Genomic DNA, 16,786 nt, shown 5'->3' on the forward strand with positions numbered 1-16,786 from the left:
TTTCGCCGGGTTCACTTGGCTGCTCGGCCTCGCTTCATTACTTCATGGAGCAATTCACATTGCATCCTGGAATGTGACTCTCCCTTCAGACCTTGAAGTGTGGCTGTCGCGAAGCAGCGGTCTCCTGTCTAGTTGTCGGTCCACTTCTTGGGCTGTTTGATGCCGCGCCAGATCCTGAAGCGCGTTCTTGGAGCGTTGGCAAAGATCTTGCATGGGATTACGCTGGCGCTCTATATCATTTTTGTCAGAGTCTACATGATTGTGGAACCTTCTTATAAGCCTGCGTGCTTTACCATTCGGCCTATGTCAATGATCGTGAGCTCCAGACTTGATTTGTGTTAATGTTCGATTCGACATAGTTAGAAGGAAATTGTTGCAGGCTACAATCAAATCTCAGCTTGGCTTGTGAATGAAGAAAATTTACATGGTTCACACCCGACATGTTGAATGCTCAGGTAGTAGAGGTTCAACCATTGCTTGACCAGCCACGCTCGTGGCCTTCTTCTGGCGTAATCATGAACCTCTCATCTTTGCCACCATCCTCTCGGTTTGGTGCGAAAAGAAATTTCCACGACTCCACAAGGTTGTTGGGAAGTCTCCACGTCCTTTTGGGGTCACGAAGTTGCATTTTCAGCATGTGTCTTCGAGACCCCATCCCTTGTGTACCTTGGTCTTCGAAAGGCTCTCGCGCATGGAGCATGCTCATGTTGTTGAGGTACAAAATATCTCCCGTCTTGGTTGGCAACGACATTGAGTTTTTCTCCGCGAAGAAATGGACGGCGTCCAAAGCCTCCAGCTGCGATTCGGTGGGTGCAGGGAGGCTCTGATTCCGCTTGTTTCCTCTGAATCCACAGAGCGGGTACCTCGAGAAGTTGAACATGACTTTTTCCCCATCAGTGAAGAGCAATGGTGTCTTGATTGGGGGCCATTGGCTGTAGTCTTGATAACTATTGCGAAGAGTCAGTGATGATGCATCCGCGTACACGTAATGGCACAGTCAGTCAGAAGTATCTCACGTATCAAGAACCCAATCTTGCGTCAGAGTATGAAGGACATCCGCACGCGACGAGGCAAGCTCATTGTACACCTTCCACCCACTGGCAATCTGTGTCCTTCCACCACTTTGATCGGTATTCATTGCGTATAGCGCGAGAATATCGCCGTCGTCTGTGTGAAAGCTCTATTCAATCGTCGTTATATATTAGTCTCATGCGTCAATGAGTAGAGCCTACTGACCATTGCATCGTTGGTGAATCCAGGTGTGATTTTCCTGTCTTGCTCTGCACTGAAAGCAGCGGGTAAGACATGGCCTGGCAAATGATAAGTCTACCTGTCCTCAGAATGCAAGTGCAAACCTACATAGGACGTGTTGCCGAGCTCGGTCTAGAAAGCCGCGTTCCGGGGCGATGTAGGCAGAGATACCGGCATAGAGAATGACGTTCTCTTCGTCGGTGTATTTCGCTGGCTCTAAGCCCCGAATCACACAAAAGCCGCGCCCGTTGTAACACTCCTCCGAGATGTCATCCAGCCGCTTGGCAAGCTGGTCTGGCAAGCGAAAGCTGATCTGGTCAATCTGGGATAAATGCAAAGCTTGATCTTTGATGAATTAGCATCTTGTTCAGCGGCGGGGAGAATAAGTCTCTTAATCGTACTACGAAAGTCACGCATAGCACCCTCGAGTGCGAACACGTCGGCCTCTGAAAGGAGTACTACCCACGCATCCGATTGCATCTCCATGTCCGATCCCTGCCACGCCATTCGAGCGTCAATATGTGCAGGGAAGCCTTGGGGAACATCTGAATGGACATTCTTGTCTTCGCGCAGAGACCAGAATCGAAGGGCATCACCAGTAGTTGGGTAGTATGAAAGTGCGCCGGGTGCCTCTGTTGGCACTCTATTCGCATGCGTTAGATAGCCGACTGTAGCCATTATGCTAAGTACTGAACAATGCTTGAGCGTCAAAGATCGAAGGGGCGAGCTTCCTACTGTGCTCAAAAAACCAGACGTGGAGTAGCAGGGACAACGTGGGTCTGAAGTCTATTTCTTATCTTTCAGCTTTCCGAATATTTGAGACACAGAATCAATGACGACAGCACGAGAATGTGTAAACCATCACTTATCTTCACACCTTGATGAAGGCTGGCGATGGACGAATCACATTGGCTCGAAAAGCTCTGCTCCCCATACCATTTCGTAATTGAAATCCCCCACTTCGGCTGCAGACCTACGATCTGCAAGAATTGCATCTGTATGAGACGTTAGACATAGCCCGGTAGAGCGGGCACCGATTCTATGGGTCGCGTTGTGGAGGAGGGGTAGAAGTTCGGGTGGTAAACCTTTTGATTCGGTCAAAAATTGGAAATAAGCGACCTGCGAGGCGTCCAAACCAGCGATTTAAAACTTAGTAGTATATAGAAATCCTAGTCTTCTATTAGCTGATTTTAATACACTCATATAGTTTAAATAGTAGCTGAAAATACTATTAATTCTAATACTTCTATATAGTTCGAAGTTAGACTATTTCTTCTATTCGCTCTTCTTAAGTTTAATTTAATATATAAATATAACGAATTTATTATTAATAAGAGCTTTAATAAATCTATTCGTAGTTATATTATTAATAAATATCTATTCGAATATAACTACTTCTATTTCTATTTAATTTTATATAAAATATTATTAGATATTAATATATTTAATATATAAGTAAAAGCGAGGATTCTTAGTTAGTATAATAATTCTTTAATTATCTATTTTAATTAGTATTAATCTATTAAATAATCTAAAGTTAATATCTAATTCGCTTAGAAGTCTAATTAATTAAATAACTTTCTTTACTATCTAAATCTAAGTTATATATTTAATCTTATAAGATAATAGTATAATAGACTATTATCGTTTAGATATCTAACTAATTATTTTACTATAGAGTAAAAATATATAAATTTTAAAAGATTAATTAATCTCTTAATTTAAGATTTAATTAGTATTTATATAGCCTTCTAATATATTAGTCGTTCTATATATAATATTATAAATTAATATTTTCTTTAAATAATAGATAACTTATTTAACGATTATAATATATTTCAAATTTAAGTTATAATTATATCGAGAAAAAATTATAATAATAAAATAAATATTTAAATAAGTCTAAATTATAGAATATATTATCGATTCTACTATTAATTAATACTTCTAAATAATTTCTAATTTAGTTTTATTAACTAGTTTCTCTTATAGTTAAATATCTACTATTATTAATATAAAGATAGATATATAGTTAATTATATTAAATCGTAATAATATTTTTCTTAAATACGTCGTTTACGTAATTTAAATAATTCTCTCCCTTTAATTTTTCTAGATTTTTATATTTAAATAATATAAATATAGTTCGAGATCGATTATAGCGAATCGTTTATAAAGATCTTATTTAAATTTCGATATTAGTTTTAATTCTTTTAAATTATAAATCTAAATATTATTTATATATACGCTAATAATAAATTATATTTTCTTATTAATAAAGAGTAAGTAATTAAATTTAATAGATTTAAATTCTTTAGATATAAGGAAGTTCTATAAAATAAAGTATTATTTTTATAATAATTACTTTAGACTATATAGTACTCTAAGTAGTAGATATATCTTATTATCTTACTTCTTATATTCTTTAAACTATTTTATATAGATAATTTTCTTTAATAATATATTAAGAAATATAATAATAATATTTATTTACTTATAGTCTAAATCGTAATATATTATAATTATAAATAATATTTTAAATAATATAAATTTAATAATTAAGGCGAAGGTTTAGTCGTAATTAACGTTATAGATCTATTTAAAATCTTAAATTATTTAGTATACTTTATAGAGAATAAAACTATTAAATTTCTTCTTTATTTTATAGATTTATTTATTAATAAGAACTAATATATTCTTTATTCTCGAAATAAGCTTTTAACTATTTATTATAATAAAGAAATTTATTTATTTATTTATAATCTTTTTTTATTATTTAATATAGAGGCTAGTTATTATCTTCTTATAGATTAATAATTTAAAATCGTTAATCTTTATAATAGTCTATTAATATCTTATATTAGTTATTTACTAAATAGTAGTAATAAAATTAAAAATAAAATCGAAGTTATAATAGTCTAGATTCTTATAATTTAGTATAACTTATTTATAGTATAAATATTTTAATTTAAGAGTTTTATTATACTTAATATAAATAATAGCTCTCTAAATCTATATTTTAATATTACTTTATTTATTATTTAAAAGAACTTTCTAAAAAGATATAAGATTTTATTTTAATTAAGAATTATATATTATATTAAAATATAGATCTAGATAAATAATAGAGCTATCTCGAGATATCTCTTTAACGTTATTATTATTAAATCCTTTTAAGCCTATATTACTATCTTTTATATCTTTAACTTCTTTAATTTCTTTAATATTTTTATTAAAAAGAATATTTCTAATTTTATTTATATTAATAGAGTCTATATCGATATTAATAACGATCTTAAATATATATTAATATACTATAGAGTTACTCTCTATATTAAATATATCTATTATATTATTATTAGTAATCTCGACTAGCTAATAATCTATATTCGAGATCGTAATAATTATTATTTATAATTCGTTAAAATCGATATAGAAGAATTATTTTACTTATCGAGTAACTAGATTTTATATTTAAAAGATATTTATATCTTTATAATTAATTAGATAGTACTTCTTACTATATTTATCGAGCTTTTTATATTTTTTCTTAGATATATATACTTAGATAACGTAATTAATAATCTTTATATAATCGAGATATAATTATTTATCTATTTATATCTTATATAATATTATATTCTAAAGATAGATAGTAAAACTTCTATTTTTTTAATATACTTTAATATAAAGTAGTTTTAATTATAAATAGTAGAATAACTTTAAGTTAAAAAGTATAGCCCTTATTTTATTTATAATAATTCGATTTTATATCTTATTAAATCTATTTTACTTAGATATATAGAGTATAATAAACTTTTATATAATTTCGAAGTTTTTAAAATATTCTTTAAACTTACTATTAATAAATTCGATATTATTATTTAAACGAACTATCTTAATCTTATAATTAAATTTATTTTTTATCTAAATTTTTTAATTATAAAATAATTTAAAGGTTTTATTTTTATATTTATATATAAAGTATTAGATTTAAAGAGTTACTTAGTTAATTAGAAGTATATAATACTTAATCTTATTAATAAATAATATATTAAAAAATTCTCTTAAGTCTATATAAATCTTATCGAGTTTTTCGAGTATCTTATATTATATTCTTTTTAAAATCTTTTATATAGATTTAATCTTAAAATAGACTTTATATATTAATCTAATTTAAGATTTTTAAATTAATATAATACTCTTACTTATATTAATTAATCTCTTAAAATCCGTTTTATTTAAATATCTTATTTAATAATACTATAGCTTAATAGCTTTCTTATTAAATATTAGACTTATTATTAAGATTTTTATATTCTTCTAAATAAGTATTAAAACTTTAGCTATAGATTATAAGATATTAAGAATATAGATATTATTTATCTTCGAAGCGCTATTAATAAACTTACTATCTTAAAAAATATAATAATTATTATTAAAAAAGATAATTTTTAATTCTTTTTATATAATCTAACTAATCGAAAATAATTTATATATAAAATTCGAAATATATAAGACTTTACTAACTTTTATAATATTACTAAATTTATTCTATAATAGTTATTTTATTTTAACTATATCGTAATTCTACGTCTAAATAATAATTTTATTAACTATTATAATATCTATATAATATAACTAATAATTAATAAACTCGTCTTTATTAAAGAATATATAATTAGTATAGTCTAAGTTTATTATTTATTTATATATAATAATAGATTAACTATTTATATATACTATATAGAAGAGAAAGTAAATTAAGAATTTATATAATAATTCGTTAATTATTTCGTTCTCTAAAGAATTAGATAGAGAGTTAAGGATATTTTTAATTTTTCGACTTATCTTATTATCTAATTTTAGACTAGCGTCAAGTTAAGATATTAACTAATTTTCTATATTCTCTTATAATTCTTATAATTTAATTATTTCGATTAAGAGATAATCGAGAGACTTAATTTTAAGCTCTTTATTTATTATCTCTTTATCTAATTTAGATATTAAGCTATTAACTAGATAACTCTAATACTCTTTATCTTCTATAATATCTCTATTATCGATTATAGTATAGATTATTACTAAAATATAAATATAATTTTAATCTACGAAATCGTTTAATCTATTAATTATATTAATTATATTCGCTTTAAACTTAAAGTTCGAATTATTATTATTATTATTTCGAAATTAATTAGATATCTTTTCGTTATAAAGAATTTAGTAACTAAATAACTAATATTTCTTTTTACTTTTATTTAATAGTAGTAAGTACTTTAAATATTTAGATATATTATCTAATTTCTTATAGTAAATATTATTTAGATTATTTAATAAGAAATTAAAGTTATAGTTATTATTTTTATTATTATTTTCACTCTAGTCTTATTCTAAAGTATTACTCTTATATTCTAAATTATTATTACCTCTAAAGATCTTCTTATTCTTTTATTTCTTATAATATTTCTTTATAATAACGACTATAATTTATTTCTTATTATTTTATTTAAGAAGATAGTTTTCTTCGTAAAGAAGTATAATAATTTTATTAAAGTCTAATATATTATTAAGTTATATAATAAGACAATATACGAAGTCTTTATACTTCTTATTTAAATTATTTAATAATAAGATAATAAGAATTTATTTATCAATTAAAGCTTTTATATACTTGAGATTCTTAGATTTTATATATATATTAATAATATAGATCTTAATCGAGTTATTATTATTAACTATAGTAATATTTTATAATTTCTATAACTTAATAAATCGAAGAATAAATCTAAAATCGATATAATCGATTTAAAGTCTAATTTATCTTATTATAATTATCTTCTTATCTTCTATTACTTTAATTAATTTATTCTTATATATCGAGTAAATAAATTTTAATACTTAATTATTAAAGTCTTTCTAGGCCTTTACCTCGATATCGTAAATTAAAATCTACTAATTAATAAGTCTCGCTACGATAATTCTTATATAGTAAATACTATTAGCTAGTATATTTATAATAATAATTTTCTCTAATAAATCGTCTAGAAATAGTATTAATTTTTATTTTACTACGTTCTATAGGCCGTAGTACTTTAGAGTACTTTTTATCTTCTTTAATTAAAACTAATAGTTTTTCTATTCTTTAAGCTTTAGAAAATTTTAGATCTAAATTAATATAGCTATATATATATTAAACGTCTATATAGCTATTTTATATAACTATTTATTAAAAAAAGAATAAAAGAGTAAATAGAAAAATATATAATAAGAATATAGAAATATTCGTTTAACTTCTATAATACTAAATTATTAAATAAATAAGTATTTCTGCGATTGAAGGGAATGGCGGCTCTGGAAGCTGAGCATCAACTGGCCTGAGCATCTCCGTCTGCTCTGCAGTAATATCCTGATAATCTTGACGAGATGTGGAGATCGATGCAACTTCTGATACCTGTGGATAGCCGCGCGGCGTGGAACCCAGTGAGGCCAGAGGTACCCATCTGCTGCTGGGTTCCACAAACCCATCTGATTCCCACAATCCACGATATGGGTTGAAGGAGTTCAAGCCTATCTGGCTCTACTACACCATGGCGGGGATTTGACAACAAGGGCGCATGGTAGGTGCCATGTGCCATTGGCGGAGAGGCAGTTTCATGCACCCCCCATTGGCTGCCATTGGCCCAGGGCAGTGTCTCTCCCGATTTATGGTAAGTTCGGTGAAAAGAGGAGCCTGTAGGGTTTGGGTTGGTGGCATCGACTGAGACGAGTGTTGATGCATCTATATTGGGCGGAAAGCTGGGAACATTTTCGAGGTTTTCGATATCTTCGAGAGTACCAACGAGGCTTTCTTGGCCGCGGTCAAAGCCGACCCACTCATTGTACGCTTGAATGAACGGGATGGAGGGATGTTCTGACTCAACCCAGTAGGGCTCCCCGTCAAGTGCATAGTCTTGTCGCTCTATCCATGAATCATCTGTACTACATATGAGCAAATGTTTCTACTCAAGTCCTCAACCAGATAGCCCGACTTACTGCTCTGGCTTGGAGACTCGTCTTTGTCTCCACCTAGGTTGTATCGCCCTCCCCAGGCCGATGGGCTCCCGGACATCCTAAGCCAGCCCGAATGTGCTACTCAATTGTGCTAGTTCAACTTTACTCGCTCAGTTGTGCTGGCTCAACTCAGTTTAGGAATGAAATCAGATGATGATACATTTGAACTGCACCACATGAATCGAAGGGAAGAGTTATCGTAAATAAATACAAAGGAAGCTATGAATGTGTGCCTGCCCTTCTTCAAAGCTGCCACCACGGGCTGCACGGAGTCATTGGGCAAGCTAACCTGTTTTCGACTTCGGGAGTTCTCGTACACTGAATGGCTACAAGTCCGACAGCTTTACATCAGCACATTACTGTTTCATCACGATTACCGGCATTATTGCTTAGCCAGTCACATCGTCTAGGCATCTCAATGATCCTGGCCTGGATATCTTCCAGAAAAATCCCTTGTACGGGTTGCTGGCTGTACGGCCGAAACCCGGTTAGATTTTGCCCAATGACACCCCCTGGTGCTGCAGTAAGGCTACCTACCTCTTGGTGGTCACCACCGACTCACCGACTGCCAATTGTGTCCTGTATGACAAATTGCAGAAGTTTCTCACCATTACGAGCAACTCGCGCAATTGACACAGTATGCTCGCATTCGCTTGCGTAAGTATACGAATTTTACTACCATTCCACTCTGTCCTGTGGTTTTGCGAGCAAGCTGGCAAAAATATGCGCAAGTGAGGTATCAACCGACGATCCGGGGCCTATATAACATAAGGTTCAACATCGGCCCTGTCTTTTTATGTATAGCGTCATGCATTCTCTAGTAACCCTAGATCTCCCTCCTTTTGTTTTCATCATTGCAATATTCAGATTCAGCAGAGGAAGAAAGGGACGAAAGAATGGGCGATGCCAACGATTAAGCAAGTAGGAGGGTATTTTGACTCTGTTTACTTAGCACATTGGTCTCTCCCTTGCTTGGCAAATAATCAGTCCCGTAGTAGCACAATAGAAATTTGCGTCCTCGAGCAAGTTGCAATCCAAAAGCGATCGGCGTACAACGTGGGGGAATTACGATCCGGGTCCCACAATCACCAGAGTCTATCTTAGTCTCGGCCGTACCCAATAAGGTTGATAATTTGCGTCGACGCGATGGCCTAGAGGTAGAGGGCGAGGGCGAGGGCGAGAAGTTTGACGGTCTTGAAGCCGGCCGAGGCCGAAGCCGAAGCCGAAGCCGAAGAGGGAAACGCGACTCTTGCTGGACATGGCAGGAGAGGGTGATGGCCTCGCCAGAATGCGAGATAACACAACCTTCAGCGTCGTAGAGGGGGGACGTGGCCGCCCTTGTTCGCGTTTTGCCAGGCTTGTTTGTCATGTTGCTCTGCAGCTATGTTCTGCATAAGTCTCTGATACCCTGCTCCACAGCTTCCGATCTGCAGCAGCTCAGCAATACCGTCCGGTTTATCCTTGAAGGATCGATCAGCCAATCAGCTTTCCAGCGCTTTCTAGGTTCTCTCTGTTTCCGTCAGATTTGAGAAGGCGCGCTGGCGATTTGATCTAGTATAGCCATTTCTGGCTTATACGGGAGGAGGGCAGCGGTAATGGCAGCAGCACTGTTGTCTTCTCCAGGGCTGGCAATGGTGGACCAACTAACTGGTCCACTACCAGTGGAACCGTTAGTTTCTCGTAGTTGATGGTGTAGTTTGAGGTGTACCGGTTGTTAGCTGGTGCAGTTCTGACCTTAAGACCAATTGGTTCAACTGAGAGTGGAGTAGATTATAATAAATTTCTAAAAATTCGGTTTTTTGAGTGAAAAGAGTTATTAGGCCAACATTGATAGGGCTGAAGTAGGGCTGAAAATAGGGCTGATAGGGCTTAACACTTGATATATTGCCCCTCCCCCCCCCCACTGAGCGATATTTAATCTTCTATTACAACTGCTCCACTATCAGTTGCACTGATAGTGGAATAGTTGGTTTTCAATATATGGTAGTTGGTGCAGTTTCGATATCCAAATCTAGTAGTTGGTGCAGTTTGCCCTCCAAAACCAACTATTTCCACCGTTGCCAGCCCTGGTCTTCTCTTGGTAATTTTATAGTACAATCTCCATAAACGTCTTGCTGCTCGGGCTTGCGACTACTAACCCCTGGCCTAGCGACTCAAGCCATTCGGTAGGGCAGCTTTCGTCGTCACGAGTCGTTGTGGGCGTGGGCTCATCAGGTTCGGGATTATTCACCACGGTCATCATTAATGGTAAGAAGCCCATATGATCGAGATTTTGATGCCAGTATCTACGCGAAAGAAGATGAAGGTGGGTAAAATGTCGACACATATATGGCGGTGACCTGTTTTCTGCTGATCCTAAACTGGCACAACCAGTCTTCGATATCCTACTCCATTGTGCATGATGCTAATGATGCTAGAGTCGACTTAGGTCCAAACTGACAGGGACATGTTTTGGGACTTGCCGACTTGATGATGTCCTGTAACCCTAGATCTAGATCTGCAAATACAGCGGAAATAGAATTCGGGATAATGAGAGACAAAGGAATCTTGGTAGGTTTGGCTAGAGACTACAATCAACCTTTTTTGTCTCTCTCTTTGATACGTTCCGAAGTCTAAAAGACATATTAAATGAAGGTCGTTCGAAGACAAAGGAAACCCGAAAAAGTTAGATCGACATCATCATACTTCGAACATCCCTTTCTTCTCTAACTTGATTAGATACACATGACATCGGTGGTTCTTTATTTCGGGAATAAAGCGAGCTTACTTGGAATAGCACAAGATAAGAAAAAGACACAAGGTGAGACAAGGAAAGAATCATCATGAATCGAACAAAAGCAGTTTCGTACCTTTTTTCTTAGAGCAACTCTACGTATAAGATCTGTCTTCTCCACGATGTTAATTCTTCAGATCACACCAACCAGTCACACACCAAAAAAACAAATCCTCAAAAAAAAATTCAAACAAATTCTCATTCCACGCTTTACATCATGCATTACCAAACCATTCTCGTCGCGCTCTTCGCCACTGCCGCTTTAGCCAAAGACCCATGGGTGAGCTCATTCTACAACGCTGACTGCACCAGCAACGGCGCCGGCGACGCCGTTAACATTGAGGTGGACGACTGCGTTCCATTTGACTCAAAGTACGACGCCGTCGCGGTCAACTTTGGCACCGACCTTGAGGAAATGACATCTTTGAATGTATACTCGGACGCCAGCTGCACGGTTTTTGCGGGGCCATCTATTACCTCCAGCTTGGCGGATGATACCCCACAGCAATGTATCAGTCAAAGCAAACACGGAGCAAAGTGGGGAAGTGTTCAGAGAGCGCCCTCCTCCAATTAGCGATGGGTAGCATGTCGAGCTGTTGTGTTTCTTCCTTCGCGTCTTTTTGTGCGTGTCTTTTTGGGGACCATGCTGTAATGGGACTCGTCACACTCCTTTGGCTGGTAGTTCTGAGCAGAAAAGCATTCGCTACACTCTTTACGGCTAAGCACTACATGTAAAACAAAACAGATATATCAACGCTTTGAGAAAGATAAATTTGAGCAAATCGCTTTTCGATGATGACTAATGTGAGTTGAATAATAGATATAATGTCACCCTCCAAGTCGATACAGTACCTGTCATTGTCACAGATACCTCCAACAGTCAGCAAGATTTTTAAGGATGCAGGATTGGCGCTTATGGCTATGCAATACCAGTGCTATAAGGCCCCTGTGCATATAGAATACTATTTCAAATGAGGGCAAGTCTCCTAACTAGATTGTGGAGTATATGTTAGAGATATGCCAGATAAATCGATATAATATGGAGTGCCTTGATACCCCACGTGAGTGTGCTTCGTAGAGAATTGCTATAGCCTACGGTAAACATGAGCATCAGAGTAGTCTTGTGGCCGGAGGGACCATTCTCATCACTCCATCGTCCTACAATTGGGATTCTCAATCGTTCTTTTCGTCTATTTTTTTCCGTCAATGATCTTGCTACCTGGTTCATAATAGGTTCAGTACGTTTATTTGCGGAAAAGACTGGGCACGCTTCACATAAGGCCTCAAGCACGTTTGCACGTAAGGACCGTATATAGTGCATCGAAATCAAAGTAGACCGCTTTGAAGATATCGCCGCTTCTAACATAACAAAGCAGAATGTTGTTGCAAGCTTACATGGAACGTATGTAGTCTCTCTATTCGTGCACATAAGTAACGTCGACGGGCTTCGGAGTTGGATGCGAGCAACAGGGCGAAATCTTATGGTGAAGAGTAGAAGGGCAGCAGTCTAGCAGCACCCGAAAATGCACGTCGTGAGGAGACTCAACCTTCCAACGGTGATCTGATATGGCTATTGCATCTGAAATCCTTCACTCGCAAACATTTGCTGGTGCAGTAAGTCCTTGTGGGCAAAGATCTAGAAGGCTGGTCCAAAGTCCAAAAGTGCAACATCTATCATTGTTGATTATCTACTGTCCAGTCATAATATCGTGAAAACATTCATCTCACGAATATGGCATTGCTGACCTTAGAGCACTTTGGAGAACACGTCGCTGCTTCGCATGTGTAATCCCCTTGATGCACATCCTTCCATGTAGTCATAAATTGTTATCGTGATTGCCGTATTAGACCCAAGGTTGTTGAGTGCGCCTTCTCCAAGCATTACAAGGAACTTGTTAGCGTCCCTCGCCACTAAAAAGACGACTTCCCTGATGGGTTTTTTACCTACCTACATCAGTATTAAGAGTTTACTTCACTGATCGTGAACATGCCCTAGAAGACTCATTATGGCCCATGACATCCGTACTATGCTATCCGTACTTTGGAATTCATCTAGTACTCTGCTCTTGTTCCCCTTCTTCTCCACGGGATCTTTCCTGTACGGTTGATATATTGCTTCGAGCATTGCTGGCACCATCCAAGCACAATGCTAACAGCCAGACTGGTTAAACAAGGCAGAGAGGTTGTTACCAAGGACGCTAATACCATTCCCGCTCAGGCAATGTCGTTTCCGAGCTGTAGCCAATGTTCTGCTCCTCTTCCCACTGCCCTACAATCATTGTCCAGTCTCCCATACCCCCAGAATACCTATTGGGATGCTCCTCTCACAAGAGTCATACTCCAATGGGCAATGGTCTGTGGCTTTGTCAAATTTATGAGTCTGCCGCTCCTACATATGTTCTAGCGCAAAAAATCTCGTGGAAATCTCTGATCTATGGGCATGCCACTATGGGTGTGAGCCGTATATATTAACATTGTTGAAGGCATTGCAAGCTGAAAGGGATGATGTTGAAAATTATAGAAGGCAAAATTCCCAAAACGATAGAGTCTCTCAGACAACGACCGCTCATTCAGCATTGCAGAGTGCTGTGCTGAGTTGCAGACATCTATCATACCTTATCGGCAGACATGAAGTTCAGAGGATAAGGACTGTTATGCTTTAACGACTATGTGCCTGTTCTTCTTAAGGAATGTCGGCTGAAAACGTCGCAAGCATCAGAGAAGAGGAAACCTTTGCCAACTGGGCAGTTCGAGCCCTGGTGCGGCTGGATGAACAATCCTGAAGGGTTGTTGTCCTTCATACGCCTTCGGAGCACGGAGCTTTGCATCGAGACTAGCCCTTCATATTTTTCTTCTCGGAATGTTAGCCAGGTAATCTTCCATCTTGAAGCATTTAACTCACAAAGTCGTGTACACTGCACTGGTTAGGAGCGCCCCAGCACAAACTCTGACTGCATTCGCAGGCCTTCTCCAGGGTTTCCGTGACTTGTACTCCCGTTGGCCCGAAGGGGGTCATTCCATATGTGACCGAATAGGTGTAGGTTGTTGTGTTGGAGTTGGACTGCCGCGAAGATGATGAGACGGCTTGCTTTTATAGTTGAGATTAGGATAGGTCTGTCAGACTTACCGACGGCATGGTGAGTTTTGATTAGGAAGGGTGATCGTTTGAGATACTCTGCCTCTTCCCAAGCCGACAAGATAGATGATGTATTTAGGCAAGCTCGATATAGGATATTCTGTTATATTGCAAAATCAAGGGAGGGAAGATAGTCAGTAATGCGAGGGCATTATGGCCTCCTTAAATAAATCTTTGTGATTTCGGCTTTGGGCTACCAAAACTTGGGCTGCGAAGCCTTATGCGTCATTTTGCCTTATTCTGCCTCGTTGCACTTACAAAAGGCTGCAGTGTGTCTATCATTGATATTAGTAATTGTTGTCCAGCTCGCTTAACGCAGCCCTTATATAACACAACCCAATCATGTAGAACCACGTCGGATCAATGCCTGATTCTGCAGGATTCTGCCTCGCTGTCTTTATATAAGGCTGCAGTGTGTCTATCTTAGATATTAGTAAACGTTACTCAGCTCGCCTAACGCAGCCCTTATATGTAATACGAACCAATTATCTAGAAACGTGTCGCACCGATGTCGTCTCCATGTCTTTCTGCGTTGTCTCAACGATCGTCATGGCTTTGATAAGATGCGAGATGGCTTGTCCGCCCTGCTCACTTACTGGCTGAAACGAGTCGAACGACGTTGAGAGGGTTGGAGAAAGCCGACCTTACTGCTTACTTGCGTCGACAGCTTCCACACAATGCCGGTCACTATCCTATTACCGCCTCTGCATCTTTTAAATGGCTGTTATGTTCTCGAGTTGTGAACACTGTCTTTGTTAGGCAGAGATTATTTTGATAACGGAGCGGAGATCGCATGGCGCAATCCTAGGATCATACCGGAGAGGGTGGTGACCTACTTCATTGGATGAGGATCTGTAATCGACAAAGGCTGGTGATGCTGCCAGTGTTGAGTAGTGAAGTGGGTGGGAAACGAAGCCTCAACAGCCTCTTCCCTGAGGAGACTCTCCTTTAGCAATCTTACAGTGGATCTAAGACCCCCGAAGACTCTCGACTCCAACTCCCATTCCGTTCACCTTCACCATCCCATACACCAAGCCTCCCACGCTTGTACCCCTCAACGCTTCCTCCCCAGAAAGTTGACAGTCTTCGCCAGCAAGCTCCCTCCAACGGTAAGGGATAGCATGATAGCGAACAAAGTGTCCTACAACACCATGTCACTCTTGAGCACTTTGAGGACTTCGACAGGAATTGGTAAGCTTGGAGATCTTCGATTTGTTGTCGAAGTGGTAATCTGGCGCGGACGTGCCTTTTGTAGAGCAGCACGTACATTTTGTCAGACGTTTTGAGTCTCGATCGGTGGAGTGGAAATTTATTTCCCTTTAGCCCCGTGTGTAGTTAAACTTTGTATCAAATCCATAACAACACTCGAGTCTATCATTCTTCATTCGACTCTCGTGCGTTGATTGTCGACTTTCTTGCTAGACTGTCAGGTGAAATCATCCACCAGATCAATCAAGAACTTCTGTTTGGTTAGCGCAGCTGGTAAGCTGTCGCTTAACAGCCGCCTCGACTTCTAACTTTAGAAGTATACTTAAAGTATAAAGTCTTTATTTGTCGGCTTGCTGCGCCAAGCCCTCGCAGTTGATTCCCTCGTCAAGCCCGAGTACTCAATGTCGCACCAGATGAGGTATCAGATACCATGATCTGGCTGGTAAACCAGCAGATGCTAGCATCTGATCATCGAGTTCCAGCATGAACACCATCCGCGAGATTCAGAATCTCAACAAGCGCGAGCTTGAGAATGGAGTGTATGTCCACCGCGCTCTCGCCTTCTGAAAAACCTTCAGTATACTGACGTTTTCTGCTTCTCCAGTTCTACGGAAGCATCTTGGCATGCCGATTATAGGTAAATTCAACCCTCCACCCTCAGCAACACGAAACCAGTAGCTAACATTGAGCAGAGATACAGCCTACGTCTACATAGGCGGCCTCCCTTTCGACCTCTCAGAAGGCGACATCCTGACCATCTTCTCCCAATTCGGCGAACCGACCTACATCAACCTCATCCGCGACAAAGAGTCAGGAAAAAGCAAAGGCTTCGCCTTCCTGAAATACGAAGACCAACGCTCGACAGACCTCGCGGTGGATAATCTAGGCGGTGCCAGCGTCATGGGGAGGGTGTTGAAGGTAGACCATACGAGATACAAGCGAAAAGATGGCGAGGAGGAAGAGGAGCGGGAGAGAGGCTTACAAGGTGGGCCGGCCGGCCAGGAGAGCGAAGAGGAGAGCGAGCAAGAGACAAGACCGATGGTCAAGGAAGAACTCGAGCTGCAGAAATTGCTAAGAGATCATGATGACGATGATCCGATGAAGGAGTACCTGGTGCAGGAGAAGAGAGAAGAGGTTGCGCGGGCGGTGGGGAGGATCAAAGATGGGGGGAAAGAGGGTAAGAGGAAGAAAGAGCATGAGCATAGACATCATCATCGCAGTGACCGACATGGTCATCGGGAGAGACGGAGGAGCGATGCGGATGGGGAGAAGGAGGATCGCCGCAGACCGGGCTATGGTGATGGGCATCGTCATGGTCATAGGCGGAGGTCGAGAAGTCCTTGAACAGCCACATTATCATGAAA

At 37.8% G+C, this 16,786-nt stretch overlaps 3 protein-coding genes across 3 annotated transcripts; 2 read left to right on the forward strand and 1 right to left on the reverse strand.

Moving 5' to 3' along the window:
- Positions 1-466: 466 nt before the first annotated feature.
- Positions 467-1,929, reverse strand: HO173_002306 (uncharacterized protein; the record flags this gene model as incomplete). The annotated part of the gene is made up of 5 exons (XM_037304240.1): positions 467-947; positions 1,017-1,180; positions 1,237-1,310; positions 1,360-1,596; positions 1,653-1,929. The coding sequence occupies 5 exons, from the start codon at positions 1,927-1,929 to the stop codon at positions 467-469; spliced, it is 1,233 nt and encodes a 410-aa protein (XP_037169035.1).
- Positions 1,930-11,294: 9,365 nt separating this feature from the next.
- On the forward strand, positions 11,295-11,651 carry HO173_002307 (uncharacterized protein; the record flags this gene model as incomplete). The annotated part of the gene is made up of 1 exon (XM_037304241.1): positions 11,295-11,651. The coding sequence occupies one exon, from the start codon at positions 11,295-11,297 to the stop codon at positions 11,649-11,651; it is 357 nt and encodes a 118-aa protein (XP_037169036.1).
- Positions 11,652-15,905: 4,254 nt separating this feature from the next.
- Positions 15,906-16,766, forward strand: HO173_002308 (uncharacterized protein; the record flags this gene model as incomplete). The annotated part of the gene is made up of 3 exons (XM_037304242.1): positions 15,906-15,961; positions 16,027-16,059; positions 16,115-16,766. The coding sequence occupies 3 exons, from the start codon at positions 15,906-15,908 to the stop codon at positions 16,764-16,766; spliced, it is 741 nt and encodes a 246-aa protein (XP_037169037.1).
- Positions 16,767-16,786: the final 20 nt, after the last annotated feature.

Source organism: Letharia columbiana (genome assembly GCF_014066305.1).
Source record: "Letharia columbiana isolate WasteWater2 chromosome Unknown Sc0000004_s0, whole genome shotgun sequence".
NCBI classification, from domain to species: domain Eukaryota; kingdom Fungi; phylum Ascomycota; class Lecanoromycetes; order Lecanorales; family Parmeliaceae; genus Letharia; species Letharia columbiana.